Source organism: Stigmatopora argus, chromosome 1, assembly GCF_051989625.1.
Source record: "Stigmatopora argus isolate UIUO_Sarg chromosome 1, RoL_Sarg_1.0, whole genome shotgun sequence".
Taxonomy (NCBI): Eukaryota; Metazoa; Chordata; class Actinopteri; order Syngnathiformes; family Syngnathidae; genus Stigmatopora; species Stigmatopora argus.
The window spans coordinates 2,463,183-2,479,170 of NC_135387.1; the positions used below are offsets into that span (position 1 = coordinate 2,463,183).

General features: G+C 40.1%; 1 protein-coding gene across 6 annotated transcripts in view; it reads right to left on the minus strand.

Moving 5' to 3' along the window:
• frmd4bb (FERM domain containing 4Bb) overlaps nt 1–15,834 on the minus strand; it is an 80,655-nt gene extending 64,821 nt beyond the window's left edge. For all 6 annotated transcript variants that reach the window (XR_013299913.1, XR_013299921.1, XM_077597803.1 and 3 more), the window contains exons 1-2: nt 15,587–15,834; nt 3,267–3,332 (exon numbers count right to left, since the gene is read on the minus strand). Coding sequence is in view for 4 of the 6 variants with exons in the window: in XM_077597803.1 (XP_077453929.1) it covers nt 3,267–3,332 (66 nt within the window). In the remaining 2 variants the exon portion in view is untranslated. The remainder of the gene's footprint in view (nt 1–3,266; nt 3,333–15,586) is intronic.
• Between the last annotated feature and the right edge of the window lie 154 nt (nt 15,835–15,988).

The following is a 15,988-nucleotide window of genomic DNA, read 5'->3' on the forward strand; positions in this document are numbered from 1 at the left end:
CAGTTATGTTAGGAAACTCTTCCCCTACGTACCGTGTTGCTGCCTGTTCCAGCAGGGGCCGGGTCGTGGGGCAGACCTCGCTCGAGGCGACGCACCCACGCCGCTGGATCGCCGGTCAAATATTCATCATTTTTCTTCTGCAGTGAAATTATTCTTTGGTGCGTCATTCTTCTTCTTCTGTAGTAAAATTTTTCTTCTTTGGCGCTGAGTACCACCCAATTCAGCGCCGAAGAAGAGGCGGGGCCATGACTTCCGGGTTTTTCATCTCCCGTCTTTCGGTTGCGATTTAAGTGTAAAATTTGACATTTTTATGAAATTTTTTATACTTAATGTATAATCCGCAATGTACTGAAGCCTTACTCTCAGGCGATCTACCAGAAGTGCCTTGAAGATTGATGTAATGAGCGCCCAGGGCCTATGGGTAGTATGAGACAGACAGACCGACCGACCAATAGCACCCACGCCGCTGGATCGCCGGTCAAATATTCATCATTTTTCTTCTGCAGTGAAATTATTCTTTGGTGCGTCATTCTTCTTCTTCTGTAGTAAAATTTTTCTTCTTTGGCGCTGAGTACCACCCAATTCAGCGCCGAAGAAGAGGCGGGGCCATGACTTCCGGGTTTTTCATCTCCCGTCTTTCGGTTGCGATTTAAGTGTAAAATTTGACATTTTTATGAAATTTTTTATACTTAATGTATAATCCGCAATGTACTGAAGCCTTACTCTCAGGCGATCTACCAGAAGTGCCTTGAAGATTGATGTAATGAGCGCCCAGGGCCTATGGGTAGTATGAGACAGACAGACCGACCGACCAATAGACAGACAAAATATAGCTTGATATTTCAGGTGATTTATTTTAAATTCCCTTATCTTTAATCAATTTTTGAAAACTTTGCTATCATTGAACAGATTACCAAAATATGTGGTTAAATTTGGTAAGCATTCATTCATTCATGTATCCTCACAAGGGTCTCAGAGGGTGCTAGAAACTATCCTAGCCTACTATGGGAACTAGACAAAGTACACACTGAATTGGGGGCCAGCCAATCGCAGAGCAAAATTGGCAAACAAACATGCAAAAAAAATGAGAACTTCAGTTTTATAATACACAGGACAGAAGAAATGCAATTAAGAATCTATTGACGATCAAAATAGATGACAATTTACTTGCTATCCATTTAGTCAATTAATTGTAGCAGCCCAAGTTTACCTATCATTGATAGTGCTTTAAAAAAAATGTTCTGAAGGGATTGGATGTTTAGCAGTCATTGGTCGCCAAATTAGTTAAATATGTACAGCGGTACCTCGTCATACGACCGCTCGTCATTCAAAATGCTCGTCTTACGGGGGAAATTTCGATCGAATAATTCGCCCGTTATGCGGTCAAAATTTCGTGATGCGACCAAGCCAGGTCTTTTTTGCATATCTTTCGTGTATAACAATATTTATGAGCACGGAACGAATAATTCAGACGAGTTCCTCCTAGGACTAGGAAACGCACAACGCGCATGCAAAAAGAGGGCTTTCTGGGTAATGAAGTATACTCCTGCACACAACACCCATAGGCAATGGCAACCTTTCTCAGAATAAAACTTCATTACCCACAATCACTACGTGGGAAGCTCAGCTATGTCATTTCCTGTTATTCTTTCTTAGGAAAGGTCCCGCGATCGTTCCTTAAAGACTCTTTCTCGTTGGCAAGTGGCCGTGCGTTATCCTATTGTGAGGACATTTGTGTGTATCATTTTGGGAATATTTTGAAGGCAATACAACAGCAAACAGTCCATCGATAGCGAACGGGGCAAACCGCCAACCCGAAAAACGAAGGTAACAAAAGATTACAACAAAATTAGAATTCAGTTTTGTGTAAAGTTACATTAACGTATGTTTGAGTGTCTGTATATATTAATCCAAGTTAATTTAAATGTGTTTGTTCCGTTTACGAGTGCATTGTCGTGGAAAACGTCCGCTCGAGTTACGAGAATCTCGTCATACGAGCTCAGTTCCGGAACGGATTAAGCTCGTATCTCGAGGTACCACTGTATATCGGTTGGCCAACATAATGGCCCACCAAAGTAAATCCTGCTCCACCCCTTCTTATCTTCAACATAGTCATAGTATTTCTACTGGAATGGTCCAAGCACAGTGAAATAGAGAGAAGGTAAGAATAAGGCTTTTGCACAGTTGGGTGTTAATTCTCCTCACATAGCTGGCCTGGAGCAACCCTGTTCGGTTGCATAATAATATGTCTCGAGTTTTATATACCGTATTTACTCGCATATAAGCCGCTTTTGTCAGAAAAAAAGATGACTGAATCAAGGGTACAGCTTATATGCGCATAAAAACACAACTTGCAAAACTGCAATTTGACGATGAGGCTACACGATGACGTCGCTTAAAAATGGCGGCCATGCGTGCGCCGTGACGTGACGTCACGACACAAGCAAATGCCGTTACGGTCATTTATTTCAAAATAGAGAAAAGATAGACGGATAAAACGCTAAACAAAATTTATTTTGTCGTCTATGAATGAAATTCAAGAAAAAAAACGCAAAACGTTACCGTCACTGCTCGCTCGGGGCACGGCCGTCTTAGTGAGGTCAGGACGCAGCCATTTTAGCGAGGTCGGGGCACGGCCATCTTAAGGAGGTCAGGGTGCAGCCATCTTAGTGAGGTCGGGGCGCTGCCGTCTACATTTTTATCACCAGACGTGAGTAGCCTCCATTTTGAAATAAAACTAAATTCTACTTTATTTATTTTTTTCGTTTTATTTCTTGTTCGAAAGTGACAACTAATGGAGTAACATGAACCATCAAAAGAATTGAGATATTTTGACATTAGAAGCAATATGGCTGCCACCACATCTTAAACTTTTGGTAAGAAAATGTTAATTTCGGTAAATAGAAAGCATCAAGTTCTCATCAAGATAGACTTATTTCTTTTTTCAAATTGAATAATTTGATATTTTGCATTTACAAAGGCAGGTATATTAACTTCCTTATAATGTGCTTTTGATTCATACAGTATCTCAGAAATACCACTTATGATGATTTTTCTTAAGATTTTCCCTCCAAAGTAACACATTTGTACTCCCTATTAAAACCATGAATATGGAGGTGAAAATTGGGAATCGGGGGGCGACTTATATGCAAGAAATTGTAAAATTCAAAAATTTCAAGGCAACTTTCAGGGTGCGGCTTATACACGGAGGCAGCTTATATGCGAGTTAATACGGTAAATATTGAGCATCTTCAAGTCATTCTTACCTGAACCAACAGCTCCAACTTTCTGTCATCTAGCAATTGCACTTGACACAATCTGCCCTCGGTCATCTACAGGGACAAAAAAGAGGAAATTGTGGCATTAGCATATTTTGTTTTAAATAAGATTTCGAACAACAGGATGATATACAATAAGTTTGAAACCACAAAAAGCAACATGAAAGTTTTCCTAACTTTTTCCTAAAAGGCATACTCCTACTTCTGTATAACTACATACAGTGGTACCTCGAGGTACGAGGTTATTGCGTTCCGAGACTGAGCTCGTATGTCGATTTTCTCGTAACTCAAACAAAAGTTTCCCATACAAATTAACTAAAAACAAATTAATTCGTTCCAACCCTCTGAAAAAACACCCAAAACAGGATATTGGATTGGAAAAACATTTTTATTTTTTCTAATTCGCCATCTATTAACAAAGTAACAAATAACTAGTGGTTTAATATTACTAAAATGTGTTTAATAGTACTAAAATTATACGGATTTCGCAGGGGGAGAGAGAGACGGACAGAGGGGGGGGGGGGACTTTTTACACGTCAACGCACTCGTAACATAACATAAATAAATTGAAATAAACTTGGATTACAAATGCAGACACTCAAAATAAGTTTAATCTTACCTAACACTAAACTTAATTTTAATTTTGTTGGGCATTTTGATACCTTTCTTCTCCTGGGTTGGCTCTATTTGCCCCTCCTCCACACTGACTTTTAGTCAATATCGAGGGTTATTTGATTTTGTATTCCCTTCAAAATATTCCCAAAATGATGCACACAAATGTCCTCGCAATAGGATAACGCACGACCACTTGCCAACGAGAAGTAGTCTTGTATTAGCGATCGCTCCGCCAACGGGAGCTAATGGGCTAACGGGAAAAAAAACACTGAAAAAATGCAACACTCCGCCCAGTGCTCGCAGAGACAAGGGCTTTAAGGGGAATATCTTGGAAGACGGTTTTGTGATAGGCGGCGTCTTTGTTGTCGGACGTGATCAACAGGGCATTTTGCTGAAACACAGAGAGGTGGAGTTTGGAGATCACGTCAACATTGAAGATGTGATGCAAGCTGTCAGGAAAATAGGGCAGGAGCTTCAGACCATGAAAAATGTTACAAAGAGGGAGTGTCGACAGTTCCGGGGTCATGGGATCGAATCCAGGTCGGTCCATCTGTGTGGAATTTGCATATTCTCCCCGGGCCTGCGTGGGTTTGCTCCGGGAACTCGGGTTTCTTCCCACATTCCAAAAACCTGCATGGTAGACTGATTGGACACTCTAAATTGCCCCTAGGTATGAGTGAGTGTGCATGGTTGTCCGTCTTCTTGTGCCCTGCGATCGGCTGGCCACCGATTCAGGGTGTCCCCTGCCTCTGGCCCGGAGTCAGCTGGGATAGGCTACAGCACCCCCCGCGACCTGAATGAGGATAAAGCAATTCAATTGAATGAATACATTACCCACGCAGTATCTTTGACATAGTAATGACAGATACAACACTGAAACCAAGGACACAGCTCAACATACTTCCTACTGTTGTAACTGATTTAATGTTCCTTCTTGTTGTAACTCATTGGCTGAAATTGATGTGAGTAGACATCCAACCAAATTTGACACTGCATTGTGGATACAGACGCTCCCCTACTTACGAACGCAATTGGTTCCGAGCGATTGTTCATAAGTTGAATTTGTTTGTAAGTTGATTCAGTGCTATATTTTGTATTATAATTTATGTTTAAGGCCGATATAAGTATATTGAAGGTTTATATAAGTGCATTTGTATGTTTAAGGCTTGTATAAGTAACACGCATTGGTTTGTACTGAAAAAAAAAACATTTAATAAAATGGAGAGAATATGTACAGTACTGTAGAGAGAGAGAGATTTATGTATTAGAAACTGGCCAAAAGAAGCGACCTAATGACGATTGCACAGTTTTCTTCTTTTTTTCATCATAAATGATGCGGTAGCACTGTATGGCATCATTCAATTGATTTGCAAACTTTGTGCAACGTTCAATATTCGGGTCCTGCTGCTCGATCTTTCTGTTTATAAATGGTACTGACGGTCGAACGATTCAATGCCCGTGAAACGCTCACCACTCTCACGCGCATCAAGCTTCGTTATTATTGCCACTCGTTTCAGATGAAATGGCTTGCCTCTTCCTTGCAACTCCCTCAATAGAAGCCTTTAGCTTTTTACCAACCATATTCAATATTGGATGCATGAGATATTTAATGATACAAATGAAAAAGGTTCTTTGCACACTGGAGATACATTCACGCACTTCCGCATTGCAAAGAAGAAGAAGGTAGATGCTGGGTGAGCTGAGCTCTCACAGCGCCAGGCGTCGGTATTAGCGGCGGAAAGAAGTACTACTCCGAAAAAGGCGCGAAATACAAAATTGGACTTGCGAACATTTTTGGACTTAAACGCAATTTGCACACATGTTCGTATGTACCGTTGTTCGTAAGTTGAATGTTCGTAAGTAGGGGAGCGTCTGTATATAGCGTTCGTTCGACAACGACGACCAAGCCCCCGCCGACAAAATGTCCATCGCGCCTGGCGTCGTCGTCGCGGGCTAGTTAGCTAGCTAGCTAGCTAAAAGATTACGTATACTGAAACGCTGTATGCTAATTGGGTGAACATATTTGTTAATATCTTTACGAGCGACGACGACGACCGGGGGACGATCGAAACGGCCGCGCGCGCCCGGGCTCACTAAAAGTTTAAACTGAGTAAACTGAGTCACGAGACTTTCATTTGTTTAACCCTAACCCTATTCAATCAATGTATATAATTTTTTTGCAAAGAAGCTGCATTGTCGAACACGGGAGATTTTCTTAATACCCAGTAAAGCTTTTAGTAAGTGCAACATATATATATATATATATATATATATATATATATATATATATATATATATATATATATATATATATCAGTGGCGGGCCATCAGGGCCTTCAAGGCCTTCTCTGCTGGCCTAAGAAATATCTGAATCATATTATATTTTGTCCATCAATACTTATTATTCCAAATGGTCTGTTAGCTTCCTTTCATTGCTTTTCCCCCTGGTTGCACTGCTTCCAGATGTGTGTTTTCATATTGAAGCATTTAACCAATCACATTTCAGCCATTATTTGTTGCCAGATCAGATCTGCCTCAAAGCCTTCACAATCAGTTCTTGCGGGCTCTGCTGCATTAAACTAGACTGTTGCTTTTAACCAATCAGATTTCGAGTTGGCAACCCCACAATGATTTTTCATAGGCGTTAGCATTTTGCTGGCTGGGACATGTCATTGCTTTCACAAACAATGATTGGTTAGTAGGCGGGCCAAAGCAGCCAGAGATCGCAAACTCCACCCACATGGCCGACAGTGGCAAAAAAAAATGAATTATGTTGCAGATTTCTATCACAAAGCTATTTTCCAGACGGACTTTTCCGGAAAAAAAGGGACATCATTAAGAAAGGGCGGTAACTCCGAAGCTAGCAAGCCCGTTACAGCCGGGAATATGGTGTGTGCGGCACTTTCAGTGTGCTAACTTAGCTCCACAAGCAAATAGTATATTGTTGTGTTGATTTAAAGCCATTTTCAAAACGGACTATGCCAGAAATATGACAGGACAGGCTCGACTTTCATAATTAGCTTCGATGGCGATAGGAAAGAAGGAAGAAAGAAAGGAGGATGGATATCATGTAAAAAGGATTTTTGGTGAGTAAAATATGGCCATATTCCTAAATAATATTTCAATTGTGGGCCAAGTTCTGATATCTGAAAAGCTCCAGTGTTTGTATTTAAGCTCCAGTGTTTGTATTTAATCACAAAATGCTGCTAGGAAGTTTACCCCAGTTTAATTTTTGGCGTTTCACCATTGACGTCCATCGCTGTCTTATATATATATATATATATATATATATATATATATATATATATATATATATATATATATATATATATATATATATATATATATATCAGTGGTGGGCGGTGCATTTTCTGGTAGCGCCTTCAACGTATCAATCCAACCCTCAAAAACTATACTATAAAACTATATATATATATATATATATATATATATATATATATATATATATAATTGGCTTTCTTTTTATAAAATTTATATTTTCTTACAGGCCATGGAGTTCACTGTCACTAAGCGTGGTGGAATGAAGCTACTGCACAATGGATATGCTTATACAGTTGACAAAAAGAAGGAAAGCATTACTTATTGGAAATGCGCAGAAAGAGGAAGATGTGGAGGGCGACTTAAGACAGTGAATGATGTTCTACAAGGTGTTCCACTGCTACCTTCTCACCCACCAGATGCCAGCAGAGTTCTAGTACTCAAGACAGTACAGAGCATGAAGGAACGAGCCTCCAATTCTGAAGAGCTTACGAGTAGCATAATTCAGAATTGCACATCTAATTTTCCCTTAGAGGCAAGTGGATCTCTTCCCCAAAAAGAAAGTCTTGGCAGAATGATTAGAAGGCAAAGGGCATTCACAAATGGCAACGAAATAACAGACGAACTAGAGCGCGTTGCCATGCCAACAGTCCCCCCCTCTCTCTGTCCGTCTCTCTCCCCTCCGCGAAATCAATCTAATTTTAATAATATTAAACACATTTTGTAGTATTAAACCACTAGTTATTTCTTACTTTGTTAATAGATGGGGAATTAGAAGAAAAAAATTAAAAAAATTCCAATCCAATATGCTGTTTTTGGTGTTTTTTCAGAGGGTTGGAATGAATTAATTTGTTTTTAGGTCATTTCTATGGGAAATTTTCGTTTGAGTTGCGAGAAAATCGACATACAAGCTCAGTCCCGGAACGCATTAAGCTTGTATCAGTGACGGTCCGTGCATTTCCTAGTGACGCCTTCAGCAAAAACTATTTTATGGCTATAAAACCTCTACTGCAGCTACAGCTGCGACACATAAAAAATAATCAATAAATCAATGCACAAAAATGGGGTAAAATTCACTTCCTAGCAGCATTTAATGATTAAATACAAATACTGGAGCTTTTCAGACATTAAAACCAGGCCAGGGGGGTGATTTTTCCGGGAAAAGACAGCGATGAACGTCAATGGCGTACCGGACAACATTGCCCGAAAATGGGGTAAAATCCATCCGAAAACAGCATTTATTGATTAAATACATATAGTGGAGCTTTTTAGACATCAGATCCGGGCCCGGAGTATCATTTCCCCTGGAAAAAGACAGCGATGAACGGCGATACATCCATACGAGAAATGGCAAAAATTGCACTAAAATGGGGTAAAATCCACTTCCTAACAGCATTTATTGATTAAATACAAACACTGGAGCTTTTCAGATATCAGAACCGGGCCCGGAGAACGACTTTCCCCGGGAATTTCATACAATTGAAATATTATTTACGAATATAGGCATGTTTTACTCACCAAAAATCCTTTTTAACTGTACACAATATCCATCCTCCTTTCTTTCTTCCTTCTTTTCTATCGCCATCGAAGCTAATGTTGAAAGTCGATTCTGTCCTGTCGTATTTCAGGCATAGTCCGTCTTGAAAATGGCTTTAAATCAACACAACAATATTTTTGCTTGTGCAGCTCGCTCCAGATACAGTTTGGTAACTCTATCACTAGCCAATCATAGTTGGTGAAAGCGATGACGTATCCCTACACCTGCGAGAAGGCATTGTGGTGTTGCCGACTCGAAATCTGATTGGTTAAAGCAACAGTCTTATCGACGCTTGTTTAATGCAGCAGAGCCTGCAGAACTGATTGTGAAGGCCTTGAGGCAGATTTCTCACCCTGGCAACAAATAAAGGCTGAAATGTGATTGGTTAAATGCTTCAATATGAAAACACACATCTGGAAGCAGTGCAACCAGGGGAAAAGCAATGAAAGGAAGCTAACAGACAATTTGGAATTATTTAATACGTATTCATGTACAAAATATAATTAACATCAGTCTGTGATTAAGATATTTCTTAGGCCAGCAGAGAAGGACTTGAATGCCCTGACGGCACACCACTGATATATATATATATATATATATATATATATATATATATATATATATATATATATATATATATATATATATATATATATATATATATATATATATATATATATATATATATATATATATATATATATATATGTATATATACCGTAATTTCACGACTATTTGGCGCATCGTATTTTACGCCGCAGTGTCAGTAACGAGTGCTATTTCTGTATTTTAGACACACAAAGCACGCACCATTTCATTAGACGCATATATATTATATATGGATGAACATCGAAACGCAATAGCGCTGCTACCGGAAGCAGCTTATTTCTGGGTTCCGGTGCACAGTAACTGCTGGGAAATATAGTTCTTGCGCGCAACACCCACACGCTAAAAACACGCTTTAAAAAGGCAATGGAAGCAAAACTGAGTTTGGTTGTACTTTATTTAGACATTTTACAACTTACTCACATCATCATCACCCACAAATCCATCAAAGTCCTCATTTTCTGTGTCCGAATTAAACAATTGCCCAAATGAGTTTTCCAAAACGCTGGGTCCCGCGGTTGTAGTTCTTAAGCCTCAGGGAATGACGGCAAGCTCCGAGTTATTATATATAATATATATACATAGTTCACAGTCTAGCTTTGAATGCTCTGTTGACACCAACATTTAGCGGCAGGATTTCTTTTGTAAATACAGCCGAAATGACGACCAGCACCAAATTAGTGTGGTCGCCATCATACTAACTGTATTGAAGAACTCACTCAAAAAAGAAGTCACTTTCAAAGTACTCACTTGAACATAAATAGAAGGGGTGGCTGTTGCCCAAGAAAATGGTCACCGAGCTGGAGTCCCCGACATCAGTCGTCGTGGCCGGGTCGATAGAGGCTCCCGCTATCAGATTGGATTCTTAGCTCGGAATGGGATCAGTTCAAGAACTTTGCTTCCAACGGGGCCCCATACATGTTATACAGATTTGTTTTATAGTAGTTGCTGAACTTTCCATTAACAGCAACCAATTATTGCCATCTTGGATAATCCCCGTCCCAGAAAAATTCATCTTCTGTGGTCATTTCAGATTTTCTCAGCACACAAAATACTCACACGTACAGTAGCCCTTCTCAAAAGGAATTTTTAATTCACCTTTCGATCATCTATTAACGGAGAAAGTGATCACTTATCCACGAGCCATACACACAGAGAAAACACCACAGCACTTAATTCAGTATTCCTTAACCAATTCGCAAAAGAATATCGGCCAATAAAGGCTTTTCCTCAAATTCTTCTATTACTGGGTGCAAACATAACCACTGTCAAATTTGTGTTTACTGTTCCAGAAGTAACCACTCAATTAACAGCTGTCATGTTTAGGGGCCGGCTGCGCGGCAAAGTTGAACCTAGGATGCAGGAAAAATTGCTGGTGCAAAACTCTGACTTTTACTGACAAAAATGGTGAATACAGAAGTGACAAAATAAACCAGGAACACGCATATCGACAAAAAACATGACTTACTGGATGGGACACATAAGGTAATTGTAGCAATACTGCCACGCCAGATGTCAACAAACACTCTCCTTATATACACACACAAAGGTTAATCAAATAAACTCAAAACACTTTGCTACGAGAAGAGGTGAAAACACGAACACACACACCCACCAAAATCTCAAACTAAACGTGACAACAGCGTCTTTCCACAGTTTTAACAATACGTTTTTAACACTTTTATTTTCCACACAGTCCTAACCATATTATACGTTTTACGGTCATCTGGCAAAGACACGCACGCAATCACCCACGCATGCGGGCACACAAACTTGCGCACACACACGGCAGCCTAACTGTTGGAATAATGATTAATACCCTTAAATCATTATTAGTAATATTTAATTAAAATTGGAAGACATCTTTCAACATAACTGCTTACAACTTGCAAGGAAAATCACTCCCAACGCGTCTTCGTTCGCAAGAGGATTCTGAATTGCAGTAACTGAATCATTGTATTTAATCGCGACACTCGAAAACATGTTATGTAATCACAACAATTGTCTTTAGACAGTACAATAACACCCTAGATGGTTAGAAAAACAACTGTGTAAGAATTGCAGAAGTAAGCATAAAAGTTGAACAAGGCATAATATTTTCATTATAAGGTAAACAAAGCAGTATTATAATGTAAACAAAGCAGCCGTATTTTCAAACAATAATGCGATTATCGCCATCTGCCTGCCGGAGTCCCGTCAAAACACGGTAAGAGTTTCTTGCCGATCGCAGAAACACGGGGTTTGTTTTTGAAAAGCGTCCCTGGAAACAATGTGTCCTCGAGCTGTGGGCCTTGAGGAGACGATGGGGAGGAAAAGAGTCTGTGGTCCCATGAATTAATTTATAGCCTTATTACTTATTAAAAATGCTTACAACACATATAGAAACATTCCATAATAAATCCATCCTAACGTTTTTAGTTGAAGTATACATTAGAACACGCAATGATTTAGTCCGCTCTCATAGTGACTGTATGATTAATTTCTCAAGCACAAGCTGGTTTGAACACTCATAGGTGGGTTCAAATCAAATCAAAAGCCTTTATTGTCATCATACACAGCTGCGTATAACAAAATTGGTGGACTTTCAAATTCCTAGGAGTCCACATCTCTGCTGATCTCACTTGGGCGGTAAACACCACAGCACTCATCGAGAAGGGTCAGCAGAGGCTACATTTCCTGAGACTACTCAGAAAGGAGCAATTAAACACGAACTTGCTGGTGACCGTCTACCGGTCTGCCATTGAGAGCATGCTGACCTACACTGTATCAGTGTGGCACTCAGACTGCAGAGGGTGATCAACAAAGCCCAAAAGATCACCAACTGTCCCCTACCCACCCAGTCCAGCGTCTACGAATCCCGGTGCCATAGAAGGGCGGAGAGCATTATAAAACACAATACACATCCTGGCTTCCACACTTCAACCTGCTGCCCTCTGGAAGGCGCTACAGAGCTATAACTGCCAAGACAAACAGACTCAAGGACAGTTTCTTCCCAATAGCTGTCACCATACTCAACTCGAATTCTGCAACTAGGACGTAATCAAGATTTATTACTACTACTTATACTTCTTATGTTGACCACTTATTTATCTATTACTTTTGAGTGATTATTTATTTATCATTACTATTTAGTTATTATTCATTTATTATTACTATGTATTGATTTTATGTTTGCTTGTTTGTTGTTGCGTCCATAGACTCAGCGAGTGGTGCAACTAGGCGCTGAACATCTCCAGAACCGTGGAACTCATGCTCAACTTCAGATGGAACAAGCCCACTCCGCTCTGCTGAACTCACTTGGACTACTTATTAACTTCTTATTTATTGATTATTTAGTGATAAATACTATATATTGATTTTCTATGTGTCTGGTTGTTTGTTGTTGCGTCCATAGACTCAGCGAGTGGTGCGACTTGGTGGTGAATGTCTACCAAAACCATGGACCTCATCCTGGACTTCAGGTGGAACAAGACCGCTTCACTCTCCTGACCTCACTTGGACTACTTATTTATTCATTTCTTATTGATTGATTATTTATTTGTCTGTCTGTTGTTATTTGTGCACTATGTGGTGAAAGCTTTAAATCTCATTATACTTGTATAATGACAATAAAAGCATTCAATTCAATACAGTCAGCCTAAATTAATAGTATGTCCTACTAAATAAAGTATGTGTTAGAATTTGCCATTGTACTCTAAGGGGAGCAATGCATTTCCAAGAATACATTGTTTATAACAATGCGGTTACATGATGCTGCTTATAAAAGTGGAAAGTAGAATTGAAAACATGCCTCAAAACGACGGTCCTGGCAGTACCAATGACATATTTCATTCACACTACTGCAGTGGCTTTGTGCACAGCCTACAGCATAGTGGAAATCATAGTAGTTGCTAACAATGACTATCACCTTGATCCCAAGTCATCCTTTTTTTTCAGTAGAGCTTGCATCTAATGGTGCAATGTATTTCCTTCATGAATCCAGGCTTTGCACAGTGACCAACAAAGATACACAAGGAAAATAAAATATAATAGAATATATTGTTTGCGCATCTACTCAATAGTTTTAGGGCTAATTACAGATCTTGTGACCAGTGCTCCTCAAAATGGCAACATTGGGCTTGTGTCTTCGAGAGAGGAAACTCCTACATAAAAGGGTGTTCCTGTTGATGGTCCCTTTAAATACATAACAAATAAAACACTCAGGCGGCGGCCACATGGTGTTGAAGTTCACTCACTTCGGGGCGGGCAGCCACGGACTTGATTCCAGCTGGTGGTGGTATGATTGGGAGTGTGGGTGGTTGTTTGTCGCTCTATGTGCCCTACCTACAACTAACTGACTGGCGACCAGTATAGGGTGTAGTCTGCCTTTCGCCCAAAGACAGCTGGGTTAGGCTTCAGCAACCCCCGCAACCATTTCGAGGATGGGTGGTATGGAAGATGAATGAATGAATAAAACACTGAGATGTAGCTTTTCCTCTAAAATAACATTAGTGGGTAAAACTTTTTCTTTCTACTGCTTTACATCCTTACATCCATGACCCCTGTCCATCTGCTACGTTTCTATCAAATACATTGCAAATTTCAGTGATGTATTAATTTAATCAATCACATATAGCCCAAAATTCTCACTGCTTGAATGTGTGCTGCAAAGTGAACCCATGGGTCATTTTCACATAATTCAGCAAATAACGGTAAAGACACTTTCAGAAAATGAATAATTTACAAAATGCAATTCAAGCATTCTGATTATCTCTAATTAGCAACACTAGCACTGCCTGGAAATATCTTAGCTGGAACTTTAATGAAAACATAATTAATTAAAATTTAAAAAATATGGATTGGTCTTTTTGATGTATTTCTTGCAGACAGCACAGTTTCTAAACATACAATCATGCCTCTCTACAGAGCAGGTTGCAGCTGAGAGTAAGTCACTGGGGTTACGGGACGTAAGTAGTCCAATGTTGTGCAATTTTAATGCTTTCAACTCAAAATTTGCATGCTGCTTGCACTTGACTGTGTCTCTTCCGGTCACATCTGGGTGCACACAATAAAACGGTTTCCGTTATAACGGTAAAGACAAAATTTATTAACGGTAAAGACACAACATTCCACCTCAGCCTTTGACATTGGTAGATGGTATTTCTTGGCACTCAGTAAATGATAGTGTTCTGCATGCATACACCATGCCCAGTTCATTAAAAAGCAAAGTAATTATGTTCACCAAGTTTTTAGGACATCGGTAAAGACATGGAATTGTTACGACATTTCACAGGTATGGTCCTTACCTTGGTTTTAGTTTCATTCTCATGGCTTCTGCTTAGCTGGCGTTGACAATATGGCTGACAACATCCTGGTACTTCTCCCACACCAGCCACCTGGTGTATTTACTGTGAATTTTTTGGTGTATTTCTCATGTGATAACGGTAAAGACACACTAACTGATATGAAAGGTACATCAGTAAAACTGTTTGCAGTTGCAATTCTTTTGCATTTTTCTCAAAGACAACTTGAGTGAAAATACTATTGAAACAAATCTAAACAACACATTCTAAATAGAGACAAACAAATAAATCATAACCCGACTTTTCATTCCTATAAACTGTGACACTAGATTCTGGACATCTAACGGAGTGGACAAATTCAACATAAACTGGCTCTCAATGTATTTGTGTCTCAAATAGATTTCTCTTAAAATTGGTGCCAAATGTAGTATAATATGTGGCAAACAAAGCAGTAGTAATTAATTTTTATAACTTTGTAACACATAAAGGGAAAGTCCAGGGCCATATCTTTACCGTTATTTGCTGAATTATGTGAAAATGACCCCCATATAAAACTGATGATTCATCACCATTTTTAATATTAGCCAAGTCACACTGCCAATACGATTGCGTTAAGTTAAATTAGACACTATGTTTAAATCAGCTCAGATAATTCCTTCCCATATCCCAGCAGTGGACAAAATATGCTTTATCTGCCTCTGTCTAAAGCACATTGCATCGGGGACTAGCCCACCTCAAAGCTACTCAGAGAACAATGAATGGATGTGTGTCAACGTCTATAGATGGTCTCCACCTGTGCTCCCATTTCCAAACAAACGTATCATAAACGCACTCTTTCATATATTTTTTTGCCCCTCCCTTATAAGCCACGCGTGTCTCGTGTGGGAAGCAAAACTCCACCGTTACATTCACACGCCGGGGACTACTTTTTGTCTTTTCGAAGCCCGGCATGGCGTGTATAATTTCCATCTAAATTTTTATCTTTTTACCTTGGCAAGGAGATGTCTTTAGGAGTAAATAAATTCCAGCCCCCTCCCACGCATGACGGTCGCTCCCGATCAGGCGTCTCGCCGGTCGCGATCGTCGTAGAAGGGAGTCGCCCCGCAGCCGCTGTCCAATCTCATCCCCCGGTGTGTTGCTGCCTGTTGGTGCTGCTGTACGCGCCTTGTGTGAGCCACACGTACCACGCCTTCAAATCCCGCCCGGCTATTTTGTGAACAACCAGCGTATCATCTCGAACCAGCACCCCCCCCCCCCCCCCCCCCCCGCAACCCCCTCCTCTCCCCCCGCAACCCCCTCCTCTCCACCCACACACCCAACCCCCCCTCCCCTCCGGTCGCGATCGTCATATAAGGGAGTCGTCCCGCAGCTCTCCTCTCCTCTCCTCTCCT